This window comes from Heteronotia binoei, chromosome 20 (assembly GCF_032191835.1).
Source record: "Heteronotia binoei isolate CCM8104 ecotype False Entrance Well chromosome 20, APGP_CSIRO_Hbin_v1, whole genome shotgun sequence".
NCBI lineage: Eukaryota > Metazoa > Chordata > Lepidosauria > Squamata > Gekkonidae > Heteronotia > Heteronotia binoei.
This window is the reverse complement of record NC_083242.1, coordinates 10929478-10951745: the sequence shown is the minus strand read 5'-3', so window position 1 is coordinate 10951745 and position 22268 is coordinate 10929478. Positions and strand designations below refer to the sequence as shown.

The 22268-nt window shown below is 49.0% G+C and overlaps 2 protein-coding genes across 2 annotated transcripts in view; one reads left to right on the top strand and one right to left on the bottom strand.

Moving 5' to 3' along the window:
• Positions 1–22268, bottom strand: part of PDAP1 (PDGFA associated protein 1) — a 465345-nt gene that overhangs the window by 311805 nt on the left and 131272 nt on the right. The window lies entirely within an intron of this gene.
• Positions 1–22268, top strand: part of LOC132588395 (myosin-16) — a 67165-nt gene that overhangs the window by 11067 nt on the left and 33830 nt on the right. The window contains exons 10-19 of the mRNA XM_060260771.1: positions 2232–2370; positions 3603–3871; positions 5039–5209; positions 8411–8590; positions 10068–10194; positions 14302–14363; positions 15701–15788; positions 16336–16453; positions 17574–17694; positions 20302–20438. Coding sequence (XP_060116754.1) covers positions 2232–2370; positions 3603–3871; positions 5039–5209; positions 8411–8590; positions 10068–10194; positions 14302–14363; positions 15701–15788; positions 16336–16453; positions 17574–17694; positions 20302–20438 — 1412 coding nt within the window. The remainder of the gene's footprint in view (positions 1–2231; positions 2371–3602; positions 3872–5038; positions 5210–8410; positions 8591–10067; positions 10195–14301; positions 14364–15700; positions 15789–16335; positions 16454–17573; positions 17695–20301; positions 20439–22268) is intronic.

Sequence of the window (22268 nt, the reverse complement as noted above, 5' to 3'; positions counted from 1 at the left end):
GCGGGTGACATCATAAAAACAATCATCAATAAAAGACCAATTTAAGCAGACAAATGCCATTTCCAAGGTGGCTGATGAGGCGGTGGGGGCTTTGAGAGCCACACAATGGCTGTGATCACACACGCTAAAATAAATCAGGGGTGGGGAACCTTTTTTCTGCCAAGGGCCATATGGATATTTATATCATCATTCACGGGCCATAAAAAATTATCAGCTTAAAAAACAGTGCTCCGCTGAGGGAGAATGATTCAGGCCAGCAAAATTAATGCAAATAATTCTTTTTCTATTTGAAGTCATGTGGGGAGAGCCTAATCTGGCACACACGCATACGCACACACCCAGCCCACCACCCTAGACAAATGCCTAGGTCCAGGGCTTTTTTGTAGAAAAAGCCAAGCAGGGACTCATTAGCATATTAGACCACATCCCCTAATATTAGCATATTAGATCACACACTCATTAGCATATTCGGCCACACCATCTGGGATAATCAAGTGCAAACTGAACCGTGACGGTAACTGCCATATGGCACAGTTCGATCCAGCAATCCCCAAGGGCCACACCAACTGACCTCGAGGGCCGTATACGGCCCTCGGGATGGAGGTTCCCCACCCCTGCACTAAATAATGTACTTTCAATCCACTTTCCAACTGGATTTTGCCAATTCACATGGTAAAATCCAGTTGAAAAGGGCATTGAAAGTGGATTGAAAGTGCATTATTTAGGGTGTGTGATCACAGCCAAGATGTGTGAAAGAGCCACATGTAGCTCCCAAGCCACCCCTGGAGTAGACGATACTGCCTTTGATAGACTCAGCAGAAGGCAGCTTCAGGTTGTGTATGTGGGTGACATCCCACAGCCCCTAGAATGCTTCGCTGTCAAAGAAATGCTCCTAGCTGTTGGAAAGGGCAGTTCACGACATGGGGCAACAGTACCCGGATCTGTAGCTTTCTGGTTCCAGCCTCAACAGCTAGGGGTGCAAAGGAGGCAAACTACCTTGGGGGTTCTTACTAGACTGAGGGCCCCTCATCGTTATTGGTCCATATGGCCTAAGGTTAATAGACAAATACAGTGATGCCTCTCTGACCTTTGACCTCTCAAGCAAGTGACTTGTAGAGGCAGCCTGTCTGCCGAACCAGCATTCGTGGTTCTTAATGACTTTATCATGGGGTTTCCACCTCCAGGCTGGGAAAAACCTGGAGCTTTTGGGGGTGGAGCCTGAGGAGGGCAGAGTTTGGGGAGAGGAGTTGCTCCAGTGGGGTAGAATGCTGTAGAGTCCACCTTCCAAAGCAGCCGTTTTCTCGGGTGAACTGATCTGTGTTGCCTGGAGATCAGTTGTAATCCCAGGAGATTTCCAGCCTCCGCCTGGGGGCTGGCAACCAGGGATCCCCAACTTTTTTGAGCCTGCAGACAGCACAAGGGGTGCAGCCACAAAATGGCTGCCACAAAATGGCTACTGCAGGAGGCAGCGCCAGCTACAGCTTACCCCCAGTCACGCAGTGAAGATTTTTGTGCTGTGGCGGCAGCTGCTGCCAAAGCAACGTTTTGGGGTTTTTTTAGAAAAAATCTGCACAGCCATTTAAAAGACTCTGGTTTGTGGGCAAAACTCTGTGGTAAATTTGGCCTCAAACCATAAAGTTTGTGGTAAATTTGGCCTCAAACCATAAAGTAGGAGAGCCAGTTTGGTGTAGTGGTTAAGTGTGCGGACTCTTGTCTGGGAGAACCGGGTTTGATTCCCCACTCCTCCACTTGCACCTGCTGGAATGGCCTGGGGTCCGCCATAGCTCTGGCAGAGGTTGTCCTTGAAAGGGCAGCTGCTGTGAGAGCCCTCTCCAGCCGCACCCACCTCACAGGGTGTCTGTTGTGGGGGAGGAAGGTCAAGGAGATTGTGAGCCGCTCTGAGACTCTTCGGAGTGGAGGGCGGGATATAAATCCAATATCTTCTTCTTCTTCTTCTTTTGCCCAAAAACCAGAATGTCATCCTTGACCGAAAGTAGGCCAGAAGTAGGCCCAGAAAGGTCAGTTGAGGGCAGGCAAGAGCTACAAATGTTGGGGTTTCCCCGCTCCCACTGGGGACTGGCAACCCTAATTTACGTTTTGCCCTCAGCCCCATATTTACTTCTCTAAAGCTCTGCTATAAGGTCCCGATGTTATACCTAAACACTTGCTTTTTGGGCTGTCGATGGATCGTGCTGGTTCTTATCATGCCTCTCCCTTCCTTGCTCTGACAGGTGGCCTTTGACGTCCTGGGCTTCACTGGAGAAGAGAAACTGAGCATCTATAAGCTAACAGGTGGCATCATGCACTTCGGCAATATGAAGTTCAAGCAGAAGCCAAGAGAGGAGCAGGCGGAAGTGGACACCACAGAGGGTAAATTTTAAAACAATACTTGGGGAAGTCAGAAGTTGCCATTCCCCAGTTGGGGGGGGGGAATCCCTCCTGTTTGGAGGCCCTCTCCCTGCTTCAGGGTCATCAGAAAGTGTGGAGGGGGGGCGGGGGAAGAAATGTCTGCTGGGCACTCCATTGTTCCCTATGGAGACTGATTCCCATAGGATATAATGGAGAATTGATCCATGGGTATCTAGGGCTTTGGAGGGGCTATTTTTGTGGTAGAGGTACCAAATTTGCAGGATAGCATCCAGCGCCTCTCCTCAAAACACCCTCTGAGTTTCAAAAGGGGGTCCAACTCTATGAGCCCCAAACAAAGACACCCTCATCCTTCATTATTTCCAATGGAGGGAAGGCATTTAAAAGGAGTGCAGTCCCTTTAAATGTGATGGCCAGAACTCCCTTTGGTGTAGTGGTTAAGAGCTGTAGGCTCTAACCTAGGAGAACTGGGTTTGATTCCCCACTTCTCCGCATGCAGCTGCTGGGTGACCTTGGGCCTGTCGCCGTTCTCTTCAAGCTCTCTCAGCCCCACCTACCTCACAGGGCGTCTGTGGTGGGGAGAGGAAGGGAAAAGAGACTGTAAGCCGCTCTGAGGCTCCTTCAGGTAGTGAAGGGCAGGTTATAACACCAGCTCTTCTTCTTATGCATGATAAGGGGCATTTGAAGTTTCCAGTTCTAGTGAATTAGTTGTCATCGCTACTAAATCCACTGTGAGGATTTGCTCTGTCCGGATTAGGTGCCAGACAACTGGGATAGATTCTGTTAAGCATGTTCGTTATCAGGGCTTCTTTGGTAGCTGGAACTCCTTTGCATATTGGGGCACAGCCCTCTATTGTAGCCAGGCCTTGAATTCAGCAGGAGCTCACAGGAGCCCAGCTCCTGAACCTTTCTCACGGTTCCCCCTTCTCCTCCCCACCTTGCCCATTGAATAGTAGGTGCAGCTGCATAACAATCCCTGGATGAGCTCCACCATCTGTTTTTTCTACAAAACGACCCCTGGACGTAGCCAATCCTCCAAAAGCTTACAGGGTTTTTATTACAGGGCCTATTGTAAGCTCTTGGAGGATTGGCTACATCAGGGGGGGTTTGCCCTAATATGCAAAGGAGTTCTTGCTACAAAACAAAAGCCCTGTTCGTTATCATTAAAGCCAGCGATGTTTCAAAGCTGGGGTTATCCGTCCCGTTGAACTCGCTTCTCTCTGGTCTTCGAACAGTGGCCGACAAAGTCGCCCACCTGATGGGCCTCAACTCCGGGGACCTCCAGAAGGGCATCACCCGCCCCCGAGTGAAAGTGGGCAACGAGTTTGTCCAGAAGGGTCAGAACATGGACCAGTGCAACAACTCGGTTGGCGCCCTGGGCAAAGCCGTCTACGACAAGATGTTCAAGTGGATGGTGGTCCGGATCAACAAGACTCTGGACACCAAAATGCAGAGGCAGTTCTTCATTGGGGTGCTGGATATTGCCGGCTTCGAGATCTTTGAGGTACAAATTAGCGTATGGCAGTGGGTGTAGTGGAGATCCTAAGAATGTCTGGCAGCCAGAAGTTCTAGCTCTTTTAGCTGGAGGTACAGGGAGCCTACCTTTACAGGGAGCCAAGAACAGCCTCTTGAAGGGCATGGCTTTTATTTTTTATTCTCCAGGTTGATCCAGAACCAGGAAATTTGCAGCAGTGATTGGGGCTAAGACGGAGAATTGTCTAGAGTTAGTGCTAGACAGGAAAAAAACAAAAATCTTAACAATGAAAAACCTTTCTTAAATTAAAAAAAAAAAACCCAACATGTCACCATTAGAATCTTTTTAAGCCGTCCACCAGTGACTGAAATTCGGAGGTCTGCCTTTGAACTTGAAATATCCATGTAGTCCTTGTGATTGATAGCCATTAACGGTCTGATCCTTCATGAATTTCACAGCCATCGTAAGCTAGTGCTCATGCACTCATCTTGTGACGGCGAGTTCCATAAGCTGATTAGGCATTTTTTCCCTTATAGTAGAGTGCGCCTTGAATCTATGACCCATCGATGTCATGGGCTGTTTCAAAGTTCTAGTATTACGAGAGGGAGGCAAAACCTTGTTTCTGTCCACTCTATCCACACTGCTTTCTAAGTGCCCAACACTACTTTTCATATAGTAAAGAGTCCAGGAGCGCTTTTAAGGCTAACAAATTTTATTGTAGCACAAGCTTTTGAGAAACACAGCTCTCTTCGTCAGATGCATCTGACAAAGAGAGCTGTGTTTCTCGAAAGCTTACGCTACAATACAATTTGTTAGCCTTAAAGGAGCTCCTGGACTCTTTACTATTTTGCAGCAACGTCTTAACTCCTCTGGATCTAATTTTCATATGTAATTCTTCCCTGAATTTTCTTTTTAGAAATCTTTTTTTAATGAAAAATGCACAGCAGTTGGGGGAGAGCGAGGGCCACCTTTTAACCCTTTGACAGAAAACAAACGTGTTCCTAGGGAGCTGGAAATTTATTTTATTGGCAAACCATGACAAGGTTGCTGAAGTCTACAGGACAAACCCGATCCGGTTTCCTAGAGCCCAAAAGGCAGCCTGTCGGCTTTACAGATGCCCCACGGCATTTGCATGCTGTGTTTCCGCAGAAGGTGAATCCGGCGTAACAAACTGTCCCGTCTTCTCCCTTTTGGCAGTTCAACAGCTTTGAGCAGCTCTGCATCAACTTCACTAATGAGAAGCTGCAGCAGTTCTTCAACCACCACATGTTCGTGCTGGAGCAGGAGGAGTACAAGAGAGAGGGCATCGACTGGGTGTTCATTGACTTCGGCCTGGACCTGCAGGCTTGCATTGAGCTCCTGGAAAAGGTGAACTTCCTTTGGGGCCTGCAGAGAGAATGACTTCTTGGAGGCCGTTAGCCTGTTTCTGACCTGGGTGGGGTTCGCGATTCCTCATAGCTTTGTCAGCATGGGAAAGAATACTCAGGCCTGGCTGTTGTAGAGTATTGCACCAGAAGAACACGCAAGAAGTCCTAGATGAGACCAAATCTATCCATAGAATCGTAAAACCACCGAGTTAGGAGAGGCCACACAAGCCATCTAGTCCAGCCCCCTGCTGAATGCAGGATCACCCTAGAGCAGCGTTTCCCATTTGCAGGGTCGTGACCCAGTACCAGGCCACGGAAGCCTCAATACCTGGTCACCAGGGGCAGCCCAACAGCCTCCGCCCCACTCTATCTTTGGCGCTGCGGGTGGCACCACGCTCCAGCCCCTGCCCCACCACGCGGCCACTGCCGCCTGTAGCACTCTCTGAACGTCCTCTAGGCGGAGGACGCTCGGGGAGCGATATTGAGACTGCGCTTACCTGAAGCCCTCCCTCATCCCTCTCTGATGTTTGGAAACATCAGAGAAAGACAGGGAAAGATCCTGGCCGGCGCAGTCTCTGTATCATTCCCTGAGCGTCCTCTGCCGGGACCACAGGGAAAAAACTGGGCCACGGAGTGGGGGGGGGGAGTTTGGCAAACTCTGGCCTTAGAGCATCCCTGACAAGTGTTTGTCCAGCAGCTACTTCAAGACTGCCAGGGAGGGGGAGCTCACGCACCTCCCTAGGGAGCTGATTCCACTGTTGAACAACTCTTACTGTAAAAAAAAGTTAAGAACATAAGAGAAGCCATGTTGGATCAGGCCAATGGCCCATCCAGTCCAACACTTTGTGTCACATAAGAACATAAGAGAAGCCATGTTGGATCAGGCCAATGGCCCATCCAGTCCAACACTCTGTGTCACATGAGAACATAAGAGAAGCCCTGTTGGATCAGGCCAATGGCCCATCCAGTCCAACACTCTGTGTCACATAAGAACATAAGAGAAGCCATGTTGGATCAGGCCAATGGCCCATCCAGTCCAACACTCTGTGTCACATGAGAACATAAGAGAAGCCCTGTTGGATCAGGCCAATGGCCCATCCAGTCCAACACTTTGTGTCACATAAGAACATAAGAGAAGCCCTGTTGGATCAGGCCAATGGCCCCTCCAGTCCACCACTCTGTGTCACATAAGAACATAAGAGAAGCCCTGTTGGATCAGGCCAATGGCCCATCCAGTCCAACACTCTGTGTCACATAAGAACATAAGAGAAGCCATGTTGGATCAGGCCAATGGCCCATCCAGTCCAACACTCTGTGTCACATAAGAACATATGAGAAGCCATGTTGGATCAGGCCAATGGCCCATCCAGTCCAACACTCTGTGTCACATAAGAACATAAGAGAAGCCATGTTGGATCAGGCCAATGGCCCATCCAGTCCAACACTCTGTGTCACATAAGAACATAAGAGAAGCCCTGTTGGATCAGGCCAATGGCCCATCCAGTCCAACGCTCTGTGTCACATAAGAACATAAGAGAAGCCATGTTGGATCAGGCCAATGGTCCATCCAGTCCAACACTCTGTGTCACATAAGAACATATGAGAAGCCATGTTGGATCAGGCCAATGGCCCATCCAGTCCAACACTCTGTGTCACATAAGAACATAAGAGAAGCCATGTTGGATCAGGCCAATGGCCCATCCAGTCCAACACTCTGTGTCACATGAGAACATAAGAGAAGCCATGTTGGATCAGGCCAATGGCCCATCCAGTCCAACACTCTGTGTCACACAGTGGCCAAAACCAGGTGCCATCTTCCTAATATGCAGCTGGTAGCTTCCTACTCTTTAAGCCTATTCTTGCGAGTCTTCTCCTCTGCTGCCAACAGGAACAGCTCCCTGTCCTCCTCCTCTTAAGTGGCAGCCCTTCAAAGACTTCAAGAGAGCAATCCTGTCCCCCCCTAGCCTCCTCTTCTCCGGACTGAACCTTCCCAAGTCCCTCAGCCTCTTCTCCTAGGGCTTGGTCTCCAGACCCCCTGATCAGCCTCGTCGCTCTCCTCCGCACCCACTCCATTCTGTCCACATCCTTTTTGGAGCGATGTCCACAATCACGTTTCCCACAGCGGCCAGTCAGGAAGCTCACGTGCAAAACATGAAGGCCCCGTAGCAAACCTACTATTTTCATTTCCCCCCACTCCCAAATCGCCAGGAATTTTTCAACCTGAGGTGGACAAACCTAGATGGAAGGTGTGGGGTGGAGTTTAGTCCTTGAGATACTTTGAACTAGGGTTGCCAGATCCACCGGTGGTGGAGGGAGGGGAGGGTTGCTAGATCCAGGTTGAGAAACTCCTGGAAATTTGGGGATGGAGCTTGGGGAGGACTCGGGACCTGAGGGGAGTACAATGCCATAAAGTCCACCTTCCAAAGTACCCATCTTCTCCAGGGAAATTGATCTCCGCAGTCTGGGGAAGAGTTATAAATAATTCCAGGGGATCTCCAAGTCCCGCCTGGAGGCTGGCATCCCTGCTTTGAACACAAGGCCTTCTCTTGTTTGCTGCTTTCACATATTGATTCCTGATTTATTGATCTTATATTATTTCTTTTTCTTATCATAAGCTGCTTTATGAACACTGCGTTCAGGGACAAAAAATCTCTTGTTTATCCCTGGACCAAAGGAGGCCAGGTTGCATTTGACACGAGCCAGAGCCTTCTCGGTGGCAGCACCAGAATTATGGAATGCTCTCCCGGAGGCCATAAGGGCCCTGCGGGACCTTCCTATGTTCCGCAGGGCCTGTAAGATCGAATTGTTTCGACAGGCCTTCGATGTTTAAACCGAGAGAGAGCTGCCACCTGACATCAGTTAGAGTACTCGGTGATCACCGTCTGAAAAGCAGAACCGCCAATATAGTAATGATACAGCACCATGAAATAGTTTTTAAAAATGTTTAATTGTATTAATGTTTTATAGATTTTATTAACTTACTGTTCTTAATTTGTGTAAATGAATGTTGTAAGCCGCCCTGAGTCCGCTTGCGGAGAGGGCAGGATAGAAGTTTAATGTAATAAATAAATAAATAATAACTAAATTTAGGCATTTTTTCTTGGAGGATGTGGCTGGTAAATAAATGAAGGGGCTTGGTTTTGTTTTCAGTACGCTGCTGTACATTTCTCTCACTGGCTCTTCTTTCCCCCCGCCTCTCCAGCCCATGGGCATCTTCTCCATCCTGGAAGAGCAGTGTGTGTTTCCCAAGGCGACCGACGCTACCTTCAAGGCTGCCCTCTATGACAATCACCTGGGCAAATCCCCCAACTTCCTGAAGCCCAAAGGCGGGAAGGGCAAAGGGCCCGAAGCTCACTTTGAGCTGGTTCATTATGCCGGCACGGTGAGTCCAAACCAGACCTGGCTGACACTTTTTCACCTTGGTGACTGCTGAGAAAGGGAAGTGGATGTTGCCACAAAATGGCTGCCCGTGAGGTGGGACCAGTCGCAAAATGGCTGCTGTGTGGGACTGTTAAAAGATGGGGAGCTTCCAAGTGAATCACCTCCTGCAGTGGAGGTGATGGGATCTGAAAGGGAACTTCCTGAAGAGGCAAAGGTCTTCCGAAGATCCTTGGGTGAGAAGGAGGGGCTGGGACTGAGCAGTAGAGCCAGAATCCCAGGTTCGATCCTTGGCATCGCCAGTTAAAGATTCTGGCAGTAGGTGATGTGAAAGACCTCTGCCCGAGACCCTGGAGAGCCGCTGCTAGTCTGACTGGATGATACTGACCTTGACGGACCAAAGATCTGATTCGGTATAAGGCAGCTTCATTAATAACCAGTATGTATAATGGTAGAAAGCCAAGATGGTAGAAAGCCAGGAATCTTTGCCTTAAGTAGCAGAGTGCTTAATCACAAACTGAAGCGTTGGTGCTGAATGTGCTAGCAAAATCACAAAGTTACACAGAGCCTTTCTGTCAATTTCAAGCCAATAAGAAATGTTTATTAAAGGAACTACAGTCTAGATCAGGAGTGGCCAAATTGCGGCTTGGGAGCCTCATGTGAATCTTTCATGCATATTGTGTGGCTCTCAAAGCCCCCCCCCCCCATTCCATCTGCTTGGAGAAGGCATTTCTCTCTTTAAATCACTTCTCCAAGCCAAGCCAGCCAGAAGTTTGGAGAATACATTTAAAGTTAAAATTGCTTTCTTTCAACTCTCCCTCCCTCCCCTTTCTCCATCTATTTTCCTTCCTTCCTTCCTTCCTTCCTTCCTTCCTTCCTTCCTTCCTTCCTTCCTTCCTTCCTTCCTTCCTTCCTTCCTTCCTTCCTTCCTTCCTTCCTTCCTTCCTTCCTTCCTTCCTTCCTTCCTTCCTTCCTTCCTTCCTTCCTTCTCTCAAACATCTGACATTTAGTCTATGTGGCTCTTATGTTAAGCAGGTTTGGCCACCCCTGTTCTAGACACTGCAAGTGAAAGACAGAAATAGATTACCTATTCTAAATAGCTGGATGTTTCTGGATGCTAGATGTTTATCCAGTCTCCATGGTGCAAGATGGAGACAAATGTGCACCTTCTTTGTGTGCGGGTGAGAGGAAGTGTGTGGGGAGGGGAAAAAGAAATTGCTCCCTAAGAGCAAAGGGGACAGAGACAGAAGAGTAAACAGGAAGGAAACCCACAGCCTGCCTGTCTATCTTACTGACTCTTTTGTAACCCCCCTCTGAGGCTGAGGTCAAAAGGACAATGCGAAGTCCTTCTCTTCCAACACTCTTGAGTGCCAGGAATTGGGGGGCACCATACTGGCAATCACTGGTGTGTAGGATTGCTCTTCTGAGTGGCACATGTCGCAGGGATGGGCATTTGACACCTCTCTGCTCTTTTCCCTTAGGTGGGCTACAATATCACCGGGTGGCTGGAGAAGAACAAGGACCCCCTGAACGAAACGGTGGTGGGCCTGTTTCAGAAGTCCAGCATGGCTTTGCTGTGCGTGCTCTTCAAAGAAGAGGAGGCCGCAGGTCAGCGAAAGCATCTCCATCCCCTTTGAGACCAGCCTTTATGCCGAGTAGCTCAAGGCGACGAATGCGGGGCCTCTCCCATTTCAGGCTCACAACGACCCCGCGGGAAACGGCACATGCAGGGAAGGCTTAAAACGGCTCAGCGGTAGGGTTGCCAATCCCCAGGTGGGGGCAGGGGATCCCCCGGTTTGGAGACCCTCCCCCCGCTTCAGGGTCATCAGAAAGCGGGGGGAGGGGAGGGAAATGTCTGCTGGGAACTCTATTATTCCCTATGGAGATTTATTCTCATGGAAAATTATGGAGAATTGATCCGCGGGTATCTGGGGCTCTGGGAGCCCTGTTTTTTGAGATAAAGACACCAGATTTTCAGTATAGCATCCAGTGGCTCTCCCCAATATACTCCCTAAGTTTCAAAAAGATTGGACCAGGGGGTCCAATTCTATGAGCCCCCAAAGAAGGTGCCCCTATCCTTCATTATTTCCTATGGAAGGAAGGCATTTAAAAGGTGTGCTGTCCCTTTAAATGTGAGGGCCAGAACTCCCTTGGAGTTCAATTACGCTTGCTCCTGGCTCCGCCCCAATGTCTCCTGGCTCCACCCCCAAAGTCTCCTGGCTCCACCCTCAAAGTCCCCAGATATTTAATGAATTGGATTTGGCAACCCTACTCAGCGGGGACTCGTTTGCATATCAGGCCACACACCCCGACATCACTATTGCTTCACACAGGGCTTTTTTGTGGAAAAAAGCCCAGCAGGGATTCATTGGCCTATTAGGCCACACCCCTTGACACTAAGCCAGTCCGAACTGCATTCCTGTGCATTCCTGCTCAAAAAAAAGCCCTGGTTCTCCTTTCTCAGTGTCACCTCCCCCCCCTTGATCCACATCAGCCCCCACTAGGGCTGCCAGTTTTGGATTGGGAAATACCTGGAGATTTGGAGGGGTGGGGTGAAGCTTGGGGAGGGCGGGGTTTAAGGAAGGGGAGGGGCCTCAGCATGGGACAGTGCCGTACAGCCCACTTTCCAAAGCAACCGTTTTCTCCAGGGGAGCTCACGTCTGTCATCTGGAGATCACTTGTAATGCTGGGAAAGATCTCCAGGCACCCCCTGGAGGTTATTCCAAGGACAATGCCACAGGCAGATAACGACAAAATGATTAGATCCAAACAGACAGCCGTGTCGGTCTGAAGTAGTAGAACGAAATAGGAGTCCAGTGGCATCTTTAAGACCGACTTAAGTTTTATTCGGAACGTAAGCTTTCGTGGGCATGCACCCTTCTTCAGACGAGGAATGGAGGTACAGTAAGCAGAGCCACATACAGCTGGCGGGGTTTGGAATGCCAAGTGGTACGAAGTTAAAAACCAAGAGCAGAATAGTAAAATGAACAAATTCAGAAAACCTTTGATCTGGGTTGCATTAGCGTGGGAAACCATCAAACAGTAACGTGTGAGAATGCCTGTTACTCTATTGCTAATAAACCTGGGTCAAAAGGAAGGCATATTTATTTAAAATATTTAAAAAGGGGATCAACGGTCAGCCATTAGTCCAATTTATATCCCAGTCTCTCAATGGTTCGAAGTGTCCAATTTATATTCAGTTACTCTATTGCTAATAAACCTGGGTCAAAAGGAAGGCATTTCTTTTCCAGAAGTTTTTCCTGTCCAACTAATTTACCTTTTAACATGTAACATAAATATATACATCATCCTAGTTTGCCATTAGGAAAAAATACATTAAAATATAGTAGAAGATGGGTTTAATATATGTAATGAGATAAACAGCCAATATCCCTAGTCTGAGTATGTCAATACAAAAGCATTATTCTGATACGCTGTCCTAAAAGAGAAATGCATTGGAATACTGCGGATATATCGCCCTACTTGGTGAAAGTGGGTTTAGCATCTGTAATGAGATAAAAAAACAAAACAACATCTCTGTTCGGTCCTGGGGACGTGTTTGTTCCAAGTTTCATAATAGTTTATAATTCAGCAATTTCTTTCTCCATTCTGTTCTTGAAGTAGGTAGGATCAAATGGCAAAATAGGGTCATAAATTGGAAGACCATTTGGTCTGGATAGCATTTGCGTGGGAAACCAATAAAAGCCATTACCTTTCATTGATTTCCCACGCAAATGCTATCCAGACCAAATGGTCTTCCAATTTGTTACATTATTTCGCCATTTGATCCTAACTTTTGTATCAGTTTGCACTCTTCACCCACCAGCTATATGTATTTCAGCTCACTGTACCCCATCTCCTCGTCTGAAGAAGTCAGCATGCATACGAAAGCTTACATTCCGAATAAAACTTTGTTGGTCTTACTGGACCCCTACTTTGTCCTGCTGCTTCAGACCAACACGGCTGCCCACCTCGATCTAGCTACAAAATGATTATTCTTTATATGTCGTACAACATCCATTTATATCACTCTTTTAATACAAAACTTTGTACAATTCCACCATAAGCAAAAATATTTAAAAAGGGGATCAACGGTCAACCATTAGTCCAATTTGTGTCCCAGTCTCTCAATGGTTCGAAGTCTCCAATTTATATCCAGGATTAAAGTGCTTGTGCTATAAAGCAGGGCTTCTTTTTTTGTAGCAGGAGCTCCTTTGCATATCAGGCCACATGCCCCTGATGCAGCCAATCCTCCTGGAGCTCACAGTAGGCCCTGTACGAAGAGCTCCGTAAGCTCCAGGAGGATTGGCTCCATCAGGGGTGTGTGCAAAGGAGTTTCTGCTACAAGAAAAGCCCTGCTATAAACTAATTCTCAAGTTTCAGTATGTTAGATGATGCATTGACGGAAGGACAATCCCATTCTGGCTTAATGGACTGTTGATTCCCTTTTTGAATATTTTGCTTATGGTGAAATTGTATGGAGTTTTGCATAAAAAGCGAATGTAAAGGGGTGTTGTGTGAGATCTAAAGAATAAACATGTTGTGGTTATCTGCCCATGATATTATACTTGGATTTATCTTCTTTTCCGTGGATCTCTTTGTACCTATTCTCACCTGGAAGTTGGCAACCGTAGCCTCCACCTCTGCATTCCCCCCCCCCCCCCAATGATGCATTGTGGAATTCCATTGAGGTTTGCTGTGTCGTTTGGTTCTTAGACTGGGCACGTTTTGCAGGTGCTCCCAAGTTACCCGTATTTCTCCCCAGCAAGCAAACAGAAGAGGATGCTTTGTCATTCTTTGGGCCGAGCCCACAGCCTCTATTTGGGCTGCAGGAGGCCTTGTTGCCACCCACAACAAAAAGCCCGGACGTGTTCCCTTCGAAAGGCTTGCGCCATCTTCTTGATCAGCCTGTTGGTAGCGCCAGGAGTTGTGGATGCGCCTTGTCGATGAATGCTTGCCTTATTGGTGTAGCCAGTTTGATGTAGTGGTTAAGTGTGCGGACTCCTATCTGGGAGAATCAGGTTTGATTCCCCACTTGCAGCTGCTGGAATGGCCTTGGGTCAGCCATAGCTTTCGCAGAGGTTGTCCTTGAAAGGACAGCTGCTGTGAGAGCCCTCTCAGCCCCACACACCTGACAGGGTGTCTGTTATGGGGGAAGAAGATATAGGCGATTGTAAGCTGCTCTGAGTCTCTGATTCAGAGAGAAGGGTGGGGTATAAATCTGCAGTTGTCTTCTTATTATTATTATTTGAATGACAGCATTTTTTAGATCACCACCCTGGGAAAAGCCTTGTCAGAGAGGAAAAATGGACTGGGGGTATGTGGGTGGGGAGCATTAGAGCAGCAACCAGGCTAAAGAGGAAGATCCAAATCCCCTTGTGGTTTCAAACAGCCGTCCCTTGGCCAGATAAATGTCAGGCTTCTGTCAACTAGAAAACCCCCTGCTCATCTAATCGTTATTGCCAAAGCCGCAGCGGATGCAGAGGGAGACAATTATCCAGGAACGGTGTTTGGCTTTGCAGATATTACCAAAATCCCCTGGAGACCGCGATTTATATTGACTCCGCTGCATGAAAATTGGCAGCTCGCCCTACCCTGTTCAGCAACAGGGATATGAATTAAAACAGCTGTGATATATTTTTTTAAAGTGTGTCTGTGTTAATGCACTTATTTCCATATATGCTTGATCCATCCCCCTTTGAATGTCGTCCTTATCTTCAGGAACCAAGAAGCAGAAAAGAGGCTCTTCCTTCATGACCGTCTCCAACTTCTATAGGGTAAGAGAACGCTCACCCCACGCCTTGATCTGAGTTGGACCCTTAGTCTAGCGACGTCAGTTCTGTTTGCTGCGACCAGCAGTGGCTCTCTGAGACAGAGGTGTCAAACTTGTTTGTTACAGTTTGGTGTAGTGGTGAAGTGCGCAGACTCTTATCTGGGAGAACGGGGTTTGATTTCCCCACTCCTCCACTTGCACCTGCTGGAATGGCCTTGGGTCAGCCAGAGCTCTGGCAGAGGTCGTCCTTGAAAGAGCAGCTGCTGTGAAAGCCCTCTCCAGCCCCACCCACCTCACAGAGTGTCTGTTGTGGAGGGGGGGAAGATAGAGGAGATTGGGAGCTGCTCTGAGTCTCTGATTCAGAGAGAAGGACGGGATATAAATCTGCAGTCTCCTTCTTCTGCAATGGCTGGATCTGACATCAAAGTTACTTTATTGGTCCAGGTTGCGACTGCCGTAAAATGCAATGCCAGTTACCAGTGATACAAACTTTACAGGGCTTTTTTTTTTGTAGCGAGGACTCTTTTGCATATTAGACCACACACCCTTGATGTAGCAGCCAATCCTCCTGGAGCTTGCAGTAGGCCCTGTACTAAGAGCCCTGTAAGCTCTTTGAGGATTGGCTCCATCAGGGGTGTGTAGCCTAATATGCAAAAGAGTTCCTGCTACAAAAAAAGCCCTGAGCATACCATGCTGTTATGCAGGCTGATTGGCATGTGACAATCTGTGCAGAAGTGTTCTGCGTCCAGGCGATGCATACAGTGCAGATTTGCCTTAATAATAATCAAGGGGTTTCTTGTAGCAGGAACTCTTTTGCATATTAGGCCACTCACCCCTGATTTGGCCAATCCTCCTGGAGCTTACAGGGCTCTTCGTACAGGGCCCACTGTAAGCTCCAGGAGGACTGGCTGCATCAAGGGTGTGTGGCCTAATATGCAAAGGAGTTCCTGCTACAAAAAAAGCCCTGAGCATACCATGCTGTTATGCAGGCTGATTGGCATGTGGCAATCTGTGCAGAAGTGTTCTGTGTCCAGGCGATGCATACAGTGCAGATTTGCCTTAATAATAATCAAGGGGTTTCTTGTAGCAGGAACTCTTTTGCATATTAGGCCACTCACCCCTGATTTGGCCAATCCTCCTGGAGCTTACAGGGCTCTTCGTACAGGGCCCACTGTAAGCTCCAGGAGGACTGGCTGCATCAAGGGTGTGTGGCCTAATATGCAAAGGAGTTCCTGCTACAAAAAAAGCCCTGATAATTATAACATTGCCAAGATCGGTCTTATGAAAGCGACTGCCACACCCTCTTCTGGTCCTGTTCACTTCCCCCTCTTCCCATTTCAGGAGCAGCTGAACAAGCTGATGACCACCTTGCACAGCACAGCCCCACATTTCGTGCGCTGCATCGTTCCCAATGAGTTCAAGCAGTCCGGTACGTGCTTCGGTTGCAGGCAGCGAGAATAATCATACCTCCCCCCTTTTAAAGACAGTGTAATAGACAGCTGTCAGCAGTGGCCTGGTGCACCGCCCTCCAGCTTCTTTTTGCCAGCTATGTTTGTCTGCTAGAAAACTCCCTCCTGAATAAAGCATAGATTACTGTAATGTGCTGTCTGTGGGGCTGCCCTTGGAGATGATCTAGAAACTTCAAAATGCCGCATTCGAACTTTTAGGTGCCCCTAAACAAAAGAATATCACTTTGGCACTGATCAAGTGTACTGCTTACTTATACATTTCCAGGGGGGGGGGAAATTCTACATAGTTTGTTTTAGCCTAAACCATCTAGGTCCTAGCCTAGGCGCTTTAAGGAACATCTGCTCATGCACAGACATCCTCGACTTTAGAGCATCCAGAAAGGCTATGCTTCAAATCCCAGCCTACGGGGATGCCAAAGTCGATCGCAGGGGAGGAATAGTCCTAAAGATCCTTTGCTCTCGCTCTCCTAATATGGAAACGTTGACGGGTGTCTTCTGGATTTGCAGGAGTGGTTGATGCTCACCTGATCTTGCACCAGCTGGCCTGTAACGGTGTACTCGAAGGCATCCGTATCTGCCGGAAGGGCTTCCCCAACAGACTGCAGTACCCTGAGTTCAAGCAGAGGTGACTGTCACTTTTTAAAAAAAAAAAAATCTTCCTTTCCCCTCTATGATCTGAGAACAGGGGTCTCCATCCAACTAGTAATCAGGGCTTAGCTTCTGAGATCTGATGAGATCGGACTAGCCTGGGCCATCCAGGACAGAGGAGAGACAAACAGGGGTGGTCGGCCATCGTCTGCCCCTGCGTAGGAACCCTGGACTTCCTTGGGGGTCTCCCATCCGAGTCAATCAGGCCTGACCCTGCTGGGGTCCTGAGATTTGACAAGATTGGGCCATCCAGAGCTTGGCAGATACTAACACAATCAGTTTTAAAAGACAAGACCCATTGACAGAGGATAGTGTGATCACCCTCTGTAAGCAAGAGCATCCAGAACGTTAAGGCAGAAGAATGAGGAGCTTGGCACAGCTGTTTGTACCGTGTCACTTAGGGCTTTTTGTGTAGCGGGAAGTCCTTTGCATATTAGGTTGCACCCCCCTGATGTAGGCAATCCTCCTGGAGCTTACAGTAAGCCCTGTACTAAGAGCCCTGGAAGCTCTTGGAGGATTGGCTGCATCAGGGGTGTGTGGCCTAATATGCAAAAGAGTCCCTGCTACAAAAAAGCCCTGCCAAACACCCCTGATGTAGCCAATCCTCCAAGAGCTTACAGGGCTCTTAGTACAGAGCTTACTGTAAACTCTTGGAGGGATTGGCTACATCAGGGGTGTGTGGCCTAATATGCAAAGGAGCTCCTGCTATATAAAAAGCCCCGATATTAGGCCACACACCCCTGATGTAGCCAATCCTCCAAGAGCTTACAGGGCTTACTGTAAGGTCTTGGAGGGATTGGCTACATCGAGAGTGTGGCCTAATATGCAAAGGAGCTCCTGCTATATAAAAAGCCTTGATGCCACTGAAAGGAAGATTTTGGGTAATGAAGCTGTAGTAAACCTGGGGCGGTAGGTAGAAGGGCATTACCAGATGAGGCCAAAACAGATGAGGCCATGTTGTCACCTTCTGGATCCTTCCCAGCCAGCAACCGCTGCCCTGAGCATTGCCTGCTGGGGGAAAGGAGCGGGATAAAGAATTGAATAAATGAATAAACTTGTAGCATTTCCAGTCCTCATCTGCTTCTTCCCCATGCCAGGTACCAGGTCTTGAACCCCAACGTCATCCCTCCAGGTTTTGTGGACAACAAGAAGGCCTCAGAACTTCTGCTGGGATCTGTTGAGCTGGGAGAGAATGAGTACAAAATCGGACACACGAAGGTAGCGTGCGTTCTGGGTTTGGGTCTTGTCATCCCTGTAGATATCTCTTTTATAATGTACCAAGCTGGAGACGTCGGTAGGGCAACATACTTTAATGCAGGTACATTACACACACGAGAGAGCGAACACGCGGGCCGGGTCCCGCTTATATACATCACCCGGAACAACCTCTCAGACTGGCCAGCCCAATCCAGGCCAGTTGTGCTTCCCGCCTTAGCTGGTGATTGGCGGGGTATTCGCACCCTGTGAGGAGTCGCTTGGGGACAGCCCCTGTCGCTTCCGCACCTGGCTGCGCGTGGCTGAGTTGAGGCTATTGTGTTATTGCGTTATGGCATCTTCGCGATACACTACATCTTTATAGAGCAGAGTCATTGGTATGGCGCAGAGTGTTAAAGCTGCAGTACTGCAGTCCTAAGCTCTGCTCATGACCTGAGTTCGATCCCTGGCGGAAGCTGGGTTTTCAGGTAGCCGGCTCCAGGTTGACTCAGCCTTCCATCCTTCTGAGGTCAGTCAAATGAGTCCCCAGCTTGCTGGGTGGAAAGCGTAGATTAGGGGTGGCCAACAGTAGCTCTCCAGATGTTTTTTGCCTACAACTCCCATCAGCCCCAGCCATTGGCCATGCTGGCTGGGGCTGATGGGAGTTGTAGGCAAAAAAACATCTGGAGAGCTACTGTTGGCCACCCCTGGCGTAGATGACTGGGAAAGGCAATGGCAAACCACCCCGTAAAAAGTCTGCCGTGAAAACGTTGTGAAAGCAACGTCACCCCAGAGTCGGAAACAACTGGTGCTTGCACAGGAGACCTTTCCTTTCCCATTGGTATGAAAGAAAGAGGCCTGTGGCGCAGAGTGCTCAGCTGTGGTACTGAAGCCCGAGCTCTGCTCACGACCTGAGTTCAATCCCAGCGGAAGCTGGGTTCAGGTAGCCGGCTCAAGGTTGACTCAGCCTTCCATCCTTCTGAGTTCAGGAAAATGAGTCCCCAGACTGCGGGGGGGCGGGGAAGTGTAGATAACTGTGGAAGGCAATGGCAAATCACCCTGTGACAAAAAGTCTGCCAAGAAAATGTGATGTGACGTCACTCCATGACTCGGTGCTTGCACAGGACACTCCCTTGACCTTTTTACATATAAAAATGGAGGAGGGAGGGAATCCGAGGAAACACTCACTCAGCACCACCCCAGGGACAAACTGTATTCCTCTTGTGATCTCTGGGCGCTCTCTTGCAGAGGAAGTTGAACTGGGGGGGGGCCTTTGGGGGTAACTCAGGGCAGCTGCTGGTGGCGGAAAGGGCCATCAAGTCGCAGTCAGCTTATGGAGATCCTGCAGGGGCTTCAAGGCAAGAGACGTTCGGAGGTGGTTTGCCTCTGCATAGCGACCCTGGACTTCCTTGGTGGTCTTCCATCCAAATACTGAGCAGGGCTGTCCCTGCTTAGCTTCTGAGATCTGACGAGATGGGCCATTCAGGTCAGACAAACAGAGGTGGTTTGCCCTTGCCTGCCTCTGCGTAACAACCCTGAACTTCCTTGGTGGTCTCCCATCCAAGTACTGGGCAGGGCTGATCCTTCTTAACGTCTGAGATCTGATGAGATCAGGCTAGCCTGGGCCATCCAGGTCAGAGGAGAGACAAACAGAGGTGGCTGGCCATTGCCTGCCTCTGCAGAACAACCCTGGACTTCCTTGGTGGTCTCCCATCCAAGTACTGAGCAGGGCTGATCCTTCTTAACGTCTGAGATCTGATGAGATCAGGCTAGCCTGGGCCATCCAGGTCAGAGGAGAGACAAACAGAGGTGGTTGCCCATTGCCTGCCTCTGCAGAACAACCCTGGACTTCCTTGGTGGTCTCCCATCCAAGTACTGAGCAGGGCTGATCCTTCTTAACGTCTGAGATCTGATGAGATCAGGCTAGCCTGGGCCATCCAGGTCAGAGGAGAGACAAACAGAGGTGGTTGGCCATTGCCTGCCTCTGCAGAACAACCCTGAACTTCCTTGGTGGTCTCCCATCCAAGTACTGAGCAGGGCTGATCCTTCTTAACGTCTGAGATCTGATGAGATCAGGCTAGCCTGGGCCATCCAGGTCAGAGGAGAGACAAACAGAGGTGGGTGGCCATTGCCTGCCTCTGCAGAACAACCCTGGACTTTCTTGGTGGTCTCCCATCCAAGTATTAACCAAGGCTGACCCTGTTTAGCTTCTGAAATCTGCTGAGATCGGGCTAGCCTGGGCCATCCTCTGAGACAAACAGAGGTGGTTGGCCATGGCCTGCCTCTGCATAGCAACCCAGGACTTCCCCTGGCGGTCTCCCGTCATAACTAGGGCCGACCCTGCTTAGCTTCTGAGATCTGCTGAGATCAGGCTAGCCTGGGCCATCCAAGTAAGGGAAATCGTTCGTAGAAAATCAATATTAATTCATCCCCAGGATCTGCCAAGTCACAGAGGTGAGAACAGTTAGGAAGAGGAACCTGCCTCTCCCCAACAAAGGTCCACACCTCCTCCTTATGGGGGTTCATTCTGGAAATCGGGGATTGTGGCTGAGCACAAGCAGGGGAGGGGGGCAGGCCGCGAGGGCGTTACCCTGTTGAGCTGACGGACGCACGGGTCTCTGCTTTTCCAAGGTGTTCTTCCGTGCGGGCGTCTTAGCCAAGCTGGAAGACATGCGAGACGACCGGCTGGCGAAAATCATGACCATGTTGCAGTGCCGCGGCCGGGGATTCCTGATGCGGATCGAGTTCAAAAAGATGCTGGAACGAAGGTAGAGATTCCCTCCCCTCCCCTCCCTTCGCTGTACCTGTCCTTCAAGTCAACGCGTGAAGCTGCCTTCTACTGAATCAGACCCTTGGTCCATGCAGGTCAGACTTGTCTTCTCAGGCGGGCAAGGTTCAGGTCAGAGCACAGACTATTTGATGCTTTAGGGTTTGTAGAATCTTTCGGGATCAAGTGCCGTGTTCTACTGGAGAAAGTTTTCCTTCCAGACGTTTCGTTCTCAGCTGAGAACGAAACGTCTGGAAGGAAAACTTTCTCCAGTAGAACATGGCACTTGATCCCGAAAGATTCTACAAACCCTAATGATGTTACCAGCCGTGAAAACCTGAAATCTTTGATATTTGATGCTTTAACTTGGAGACGCCCGGGATTGATCCTGGGACCTTCTGCATGCCAAGCAGATGCTCTGCCACTGAGCCACCGTCCCTTTCCCTTGAGGAGAAAGCCGTGTAGTTTATAAAACTGCGGTCGGATCAGTAGGATGGGGGTAGATTTACTGAACTGGAATGTTTGCAGGTTTTCAGGCGAGCTGTGAGCCATCGTGCCTTCACCCGTGTTAAGATCCGCACATCTTGACTTCTGGATCAAATCCCAGTTGCCTCTTAATAATAATAATAATAATAATAATAATAATAATAATAACATTTTATTTATATCCCGCCCTCCCCGCCGAAGCAGGCTCAGGGCGGCTAACAACATATCAATCCATACAATAGGTTATACATAAATTTCAAATCAACAATCAACTTAAAACATTCCAATTTAAAATTAACATTTCTGGTGCTATTCTGTTAGGTGTAAGTATGATGGCGGAAATCACTTAAGGCGAATCCATCAGTATTCAGTCAGGTAAAGGCCATCCTAAAGAGGAAGGTCTTGCAGGCCCTGCGGAACTGTTCAAGGCTCCACAGGGCCTGCACTTCTTCCGGGAGCTGGTTCCATAGGTGTGGAGCTGCAATGGAGAAGGCCCGTATACGAGTATTCTTTAATTTTGCCTCCTTCGGCCCGGGGATAGTCAGTTGGTTCTTCCCCGCTGACCTCAGTGCTCTCTGGAGTTCGTATGGGGAGAGACGGTCCTTCAGGTAGGCAGGTCCCTCGACCATATAGGGCTTTAAAGGTGATAACCAGCACTTTGTAACGAACCTGGTACTCAACTGGCAGCCAGTGTTATTAGGGAGCCCTAATAACAGCCTAATAACATCCACTTCGGGAGCCCTAATAACAGCCTAATAACATCCACTTCAGGAGCCCTAATAACAGCCTAGCCGCTGCGTTCTGCACCAGCTGCAGCTTCCGGGTTCGGCACAGAGGCAGCCCCATGCAGAGGGCATTACAGTAATCCAATCTTGAGGTGACCGTTGCATGGATCACTGTTGCTAGGTCCCGACGCTCTTCCTGACACTTATCTCCATGCCTCAGCCAAGTTGCCACCTTGTTGTGCTTCAGCATCTGGCACATTTGTGCAACTTAAAAAAAAAAGTTTCTCTCAACAGGACCTCTTGTGTGGTCCTTAATTGGGTCGGGGGACACATCAGGCCACAGGTTATGCAGAACCGTTATAAAACGTTCAAAAGGGTTTTTTTGAAAGGTTTTTAATACCGATGACAAACTTCGTGTGGAGAAAAAGTTGACTTTGCCAAATGTACGGTCATTGGCCAATCAGTCCTGTGCAAAGTGGGGGGAAAAATGTGGCGGTAGCAGCAGCGGCATGAGGGCTTAGTAGTTAGTGCTGTACAGCTCTAAGTTGGACCAGAAACTGGGACGGGCTCCCTGAACGCAACCAAAAAGAGAGAAGGTTGCCAATGTATGCGGAGGTTTG